General features: G+C 59.3%; 1 protein-coding gene across 1 annotated transcript; it reads right to left on the reverse strand.

Moving 5' to 3' along the window:
* Positions 1–1418: 1418 nt before the first annotated feature.
* On the reverse strand, positions 1419–3529 carry GADD45A (growth arrest and DNA damage inducible alpha). Its single transcript, XM_080623341.1, has 4 exons — positions 3399–3529; positions 3195–3296; positions 2904–3117; positions 1419–2214 (listed from the first exon to the last, which is right to left on the reverse strand). The coding sequence occupies exons 1-4, from the start codon at positions 3440–3442 to the stop codon at positions 2101–2103; spliced, it is 474 nt and encodes a 157-aa protein (XP_080479467.1). The 5' UTR covers positions 3443–3529; the 3' UTR covers positions 1419–2100.
* Between the last annotated feature and the right edge of the window lie 3018 nt (positions 3530–6547).

The following is a 6547-nucleotide window of genomic DNA, read 5'->3' on the forward strand; positions in this document are numbered from 1 at the left end:
GCTGTGTTTAAACCTTGGGTGAGAGCTGTTCATGGGGCTGGAAGGTGGAAAAAGGAGATCGCAAAAGATCTGCTCACAGTTTGCTGGGCATTGGGATGGGTTTATTTGGGTGAGCGCTGCAGCAGGGGTGAGAGCTGCAGGACACCAGCCCTGGAGCAGCCACAGGAGCTGGGTGTTCAAGGCCAGGTTGGACGCAAGGGCTTGGAGCAAGCTGCTGTAGTGGAAGGTGTCCCTGCCCGTGGTAGGGGATTGGAACTGGGTGAGCTTTAAGGACCCTTCCAACCCGAGCCAGTCTGGGATTATGTGATGCTGAGGGTGAGCGCTGCCTCTTTGCAGCCCCAGCACCGGGCAGAGCTGGCTGTGGGGTACCTCAGAGTGGTGTCTGAAGCTAAAAATGTTTAGAAAACGCCTTTTGGCGCAGCTCCTGGGCCAGAACCTGACCTGATCTCTGTGTTTTAAACACTCAGACCTTTCCCTGGGTGCAGCTCATGGTGGGCAGCGAGGGTGCCTCCTTCACAGGGTGTCCATATGCTGATGGTGATGCTGCTCCTGCACCATCCCATGGCCCCGGGGACTGAGGACGGCGCCGGCCCCGTCCCGAGCTACGTGCCGGACCCGGCTCGGGGCTGACGTGTCCCTGCAGCCCCGCGCCGGACGGGGCTGGGAGCGGGCGGCCTCAAGCCGGAGCACGCCATGGGAGCGGGAGAACTGGTCCAGCACCTGCCGGGGGCAGCGGCGCTGGGGCCGGCGTGCCCAGGGCTGCGGGCAGGGAGCCGCGGGGCAGCGCACACATGCAATTAGGGGAGCCCTGATGTAGGTCAGCGGCGTCCCTGTGGCTGCGCAGGCACAAGGAGGCTGCTTTCCAGCTCTCTTTGTTAAGGCTTGGAGAGAGATTCCCGCCCCACGGAGCGCAGCTTTTGCGTGCCAAGAGTATGTGTGCAGTTAAAGCCGGAGCTTGGCACAGAAACCTCCTAACCCTGGAGGGGTCTGGTCCCTGCTGGGGGGGGCACAGGGAACACATCCAGGAGGGTTTGCAGCAGGCTGTGAACACCTTCCTGGGAAAGGAAGCACTGGGTCAAGTTTTCCTCCTCTAAGGCATCAGGTTTCCCCACTTTCCAGGAAGGCTCAGGCTCTGCGGAGCCTCCAAAATAACTCCTCCTCTTGTTGTTCTTGTTCAAACTCTGCTGTGAAGTGGCAGCACTGGAGAAAAAGAAACACAATTCCCAGCATTTCCTGCTGCACATCAGCTGCTTTTCCCTTTAATGGCCTGGGAGGGGCTAGGAATAAACCCACACAGGAGCAGCACAGCAGGACCTTGCCCAGGGCCAGGACAAGGAAGAAGCTGCTAAATGAACCCTTTTGACTCTACACTAATGAACAGGGGGAAGAAAGCAAACCCCAGGACCCAGGGTTGGAGTTTAAACTTTTATTTCCAAAAGAAGCCAAAGCCAAAAACCCAAACCCCCCCTAAATCCTATCAAATTTCAAACAATTCCATTAATGTAGCTGCTTCCAACAGCCAACTGTTGAAGAGTGGCTGCAGATGAACTGCTTAAGGGCATTCTGGTTCTCAAACCTCCCGGTATAAATAATTTTTCCATCAATAATAGCATAAAATAACTTATTACATATCTTAGCATAAAAACTTGAGAATTAACACCCCAAACAATATATTAAAAGGGGTTGTAAAATGCTTTGATTAATCTTACGGGGTTTCTTTTGCTCTTTAAGGTATTTAATCCAGAAGCTGTAAGTTGCACTTAAAATAGGTGGAGGCTGTCGGGCGTTTTCCATGAGGAATCTGGCCGTGCAGCACCCCGGGGCTCACTCCTCCAGCCACGCAGGCGCTTCTCTTCCCTTTACTTCCACGCTCCTCCGTGTCGCTTGGCAGTCCCACACAACGCGCGGCTCAACTCCAACCTCCCCCCCCCCCCCGTGATATCAGTTTTATCTGGGTATTTTTTTGTTGTTTTCTGCTTTTTTCCCCCTGCCCTCCCTCCCGGGTGATCCTCGTGCCAGGGCAGGGAGTAACTTCCTGAGCAACTGCTTGTAAAGTGATTGCGAAACTCGAGTGCAGTCGGGTTCAGCCGAGCGCTACCGTCACCGCTCGGGGAGGTTAATCACAGGCACCCACTGATCCATGTACCGGCTCTCCCGGCAGAAGCACATCAGCTGACTCAGCGCTGGATCCTTCCACTGCGAGGCGTGGGGGTTCTGGAAAGAGAAACAAGGGGGGGGGGATGCTTTAATACAGGAGCAAAACCAACTCCTATAGAGAGGGATTTAAAAAGCAGAGCAGGAAACCCAGGAGCATGAATCATCTTAAACTGGCACTAAAGCAAACAAACCAGTCGACTCCAGAATGATGAGTGGAGTTCTGCAGCTTTGGACTGCAGGGGAAGGGAGGAAAAGGGGTGAGAAGGGGGAAAATAGACTCATAGAATGATAAAAGTTAGAAAATAGACTCATAAAATGATTAGAATTTAAAAGAAAATCATGGACTCTCAAAACAGACTGGGTCGGGAGGGACCTTAAAGCTCATCTAGCCCATGGGCAGGGACACCTTCCACTAGACCAGCTTGCTCAAGGAGTTCCCTATGTATCCTATAGGATGTTCTCTGTTCCAGACAGAGGTCTGGGAGCCAAGCAGGCAGCTCTGTGCCCACAAGCACGGTCAGTTCTGGCTTTATGGAATGATACTGTGGAATTGCATTCAATTCCAGGCTTTGCAGGGCACCTCCATCAACACCCACTGGAAAGACGGGTTATGCCTCATGGCCAAGCTGGATGCCTCATGGCATGGACAGGCGGCATTCGCCATGAGGCATCCGGCTTGGCCATGCCATGGGGCATGACCATGACACACCGGCTGCCCCCAGCAACCAGGATCCATCCGGACTCACCGTGACGAGGACGCAATGAAGGTCGGCGGGTGGCCCGGGGCCAGCGGCGGGCAGCAGGAGCTGAGCCAACCGTGCCGGGTTGTTGACACGGAGGATGTTGATGTCGTTCTCGCAGCAGAAAGCCTGGATCAACGTGAAGTGGATCTGCAGCGCCGCATCTCCCTCCTCTTCCTCATCGGCCGCAAGTAAGCACAGCACCACGTTATCCGGATCCCTGCGGGGATACACAATGTCACCGGGAAGGGTGGCGGGACACCGGGATAAGGGCTTGAGCACCGGGGTTTCACTCACACATTAAGCAACTTGGCTGCCTCATAGACACCAAGGGTGAGGCTCCGCTGGCTCAGCGCCTTGCTCAGCACCTCCTCCAGCGCGTCCCCCGCCTGCTCCATCCTGCCACCGGGACAAGCACAGACAGGCAGCCACCGGTTACCGGGGGGGGTTGACACCACCCCGCACCCCCCTCCCTTCCCGCATACCGTGCCCATACCTTACCTCCCTGCGGTGCGGTGGTCCCCGGGCAGCTCCTCCAGGGTCATAGTTCCACTGCGGGCCGTTCCCGCTGCTGGGACCGCTCTCGGTAGCTCCCCGTCCGCTGCGCGCCGCGCTGCCGCCTCTGCAGCACAAAGGCGCCCCGCAGGCGTTATCCGGCCCGCGTCCAGCCAATCCGCGCCGGCGATATTTGCATATCGCTCTCCTATAGGTTTATGCAAATTAGACCGCGCCCCCTTCTCGCTGACACCGTGCCTTAGAGCCGCCGGCGACGGGAACCGGCGGCGAGGTGGCTGCTGATTGGCTGCTGGAGGGGAGGGGGGGGGCGGAGGCGCCGGTTCCCGGCAGGGAGGAGCTGGAGGTCCCGGGAACGGGAATGGGGAGCAGGGCCTGGGAAACCGGACGCGTTCGCTCTCCTAAACCGCAAAACCGGGGAACGCTCGGGGCCGGCTCCCGTTCTGGCAGCGCGCGGCCGTGGGGCGGCCATTTTGAGCGCCTCAGCTTTGCTCCCCCTCCGTGCGCCCACATCGAGCCCGAGGCTCCCGTGCGGGTCGAGGTCTGCCAAGGGGCTCTGCTGCCTGTGTCCGGCGCCACCGGGATGTGCCCGGGATAACGGTCCTGGATAGGTTACCCCTCCATGAGCATCCATCCTGTGTGGGTCCAGCCCATCCGGCCTCACCAGCAGGGCCGGTCTGTGCCGGGCATCCTCCTGCACTGGGGTGCTCCCGCTTGCTGCGTCCCCAAGGACGCGAGTTCCCTGTGGGATGGGGCTGCCCCCCCGCACGCACTGACCCCGTGTCTCGGGCAGGAACCGTGTGCCCGTGCCCGCGGTGCTGGGAGCCCCGCGCCGCGGCGGGAGGCAGGCGCTGTCCTGACGCGGTGCCTGGGCACAAGGTGACGAGCGCCAGCGCGGCGGTGCCAGGAGGCAGCCGGGAGCTGGGAGGGATGCGCCGGTGCTGAGCTGCACAATGGGACTGAACCCACAGCCCTGGAGAGCGTCGTGTGGGGATACGGGTACCGGGGCTGCAGCCACCCGTGTGCCGCCTGCCATGGGAGCAGCTTGCTCCAAGCCCCTGTGTCCAACCTGGCCTTGAACACTGCCAGGGATGGGGCAGCCACAGCTTCTCTGGGCACCCTGGGCCAGCGCCTCAGCACCCTCACAGGGAACAGCTTCTGCCTAAGAGCTCGTCTCAGGCTTCCCTCTGGCAATGTAAAGGCACTCACTAGAACAGCCTACCCCAAGCCTTGCCTTGGAGGACACCACCACCTCTTGTACAGCTCAGGACACCGGTGTTTGACCCAGAGGAGGCAAATAAGGCATCAGAGTGTTAAAATACATGTTCCGTGTGCAGTGAACAGTGTAGTTTCACTGCAGCCTTGCTGGCCAGGAGAGGTGAGCCAGCCTGTCGATAAACCCCAGGCTTCAGAGGCAGCTTCTGCAGCTCTGGCCTCCAGCCTGCATGTTGGCTGGGGCCAGCAAGGCGAGTACTTGCTGCTCAGCTGTGTTTGGTGCAGGTGGTGCTGCAGGTACCCACATCACTGACCTGCACTGGGGGTGCAGGATGCAGTGCTGCAATGCAGTAACCCTACCATGAAGAGTCAGGAAGGGCAAGCAGCAGCTCTGTAGCACGGTGGTGTGTCTGACAGCCACAGCTCCGCGTGCATCCTCCTGCTGCAAGGAGGGATCTGTTCCCTCTCGCTGGTTTGTCTGGTGCCAGGACACATTATAATTTCCTGGTGAGTCACAGGCATCGCACAGACACCTTTCCTGAAGCTCCTAAGAGTCTGAAGTTACAGAGTTATCCCCATTTACTGCACTGGGAAGAGGGACCTGGAGCTGTTGGAGCGAGTGCAGAGGAGGCCATGGAGATGCTGCGAGGGCTGGAGCAGCTCTGCTCTGGAGCCAGGCTGAGAGAGCTGGGCTGGGGCAGCCTGGAGAAGAGAAGGCTCCTGAAGGGGAGACCTGAGAGCAGCTCCAGTGCCTAAAGGGGCTGCAGGAAACCTGGAGAGGGGCTTGGGACAAGGGCCTGTAGGGACAGGCCAAGGGGAACGGCTTGAACCTGCCAGAGGGGAGACTGAGATGAGCTCTGAGGCAGAAGCTCTTCCCTGTGAGGGTGCTGAGGTGCCTGACAGTGCCTCCCCCTGCAAATACCCCTCATGGGGGGACTCTTTGACTTCTGCTATGGGGAAGCAAAGCTTCACATCCCATAGAGCCATGAGACCGCTCTGCAGCTGGTGCTGAGCTTGCTCCTCAGATGCTGACTCAGCTGAATGGGGGGGTTTGACCCGGTGCACCGCAGCCCCTCCGCAGGGTTTCCAAGAGCTGGGTCCAACCTCGTGTTTCTCCAGAGCCGGCTTTCCCTGCCATCTGCCCCGTCTCCAGCTGGAGCCTCCGGGGAGGGCTGCTCCCGATGGAGCCGTGTCAAAGATCGCGTTGTCTCAGCTGTTGCACCCCAGAGCCTCCATCCTCCCCTGCTGAGAGCCAACGCGCTTGCCCAACCCAGGCTGGCGCGGTCCCACCGGCCCCAGGCGCTGCAGCAGGACCTGGGTGCTCCCTCAGGCAGCTTTGGGCTTCGAGGGTTTGCCTGTGGCAGCGTTTCCCTTCTCCTCACCCGCAGCAGCAGCCGGTTCCCAAGGCGGTGGTGCTGGACACGGTGCTGTGTGTGCTGCTGAGCGCAGCTGAGCCCTGCAGGGCGGCAGAATCACTGCAGGAGCCACCCGGGAAACAACACTGGATGGGAACCTCTTCATGCAGCAGCATGTAGGGAGTGATAAAGGGAATACAGAGCTTAAACTGCAACAGGGAGAGTTCAGGTTAGATACAAGGCAGAAGCTCTTCCCTGTGAGGGTGCTGAGGCGCTGGCCCAGGGTGCCCAGAGAAGCTGTGGCTGCCCCATCCCTGGCAGTGTTCAAGGCCAGGTTGGACACAGGGGCTTGGAGCAAGCTGCTCTAGTGGAAGGGGTCCCTGCCCGTGGCAGGGGTTGGAGCTGGAGGAGCTCTGAGGTCCCTTCCACCCAAACCATTCCATGTTCCTATGACTGAAGCAGCCCTTCGGTTCTGTTGTCTCTGGAGAGGAAAGCCCCCAGAGCTCGCGTACGCTCAGCTCCCGGTGCCCCTTGTCCTGCTGCTGCTGCAGCCTGATGAGCTCTGAC

This window comes from Psittacula echo (genome assembly GCF_963264785.1).
Source record: "Psittacula echo genome assembly, chromosome: 7".
Classification (NCBI taxonomy): domain Eukaryota; kingdom Metazoa; phylum Chordata; class Aves; order Psittaciformes; family Psittacidae; genus Psittacula; species Psittacula echo.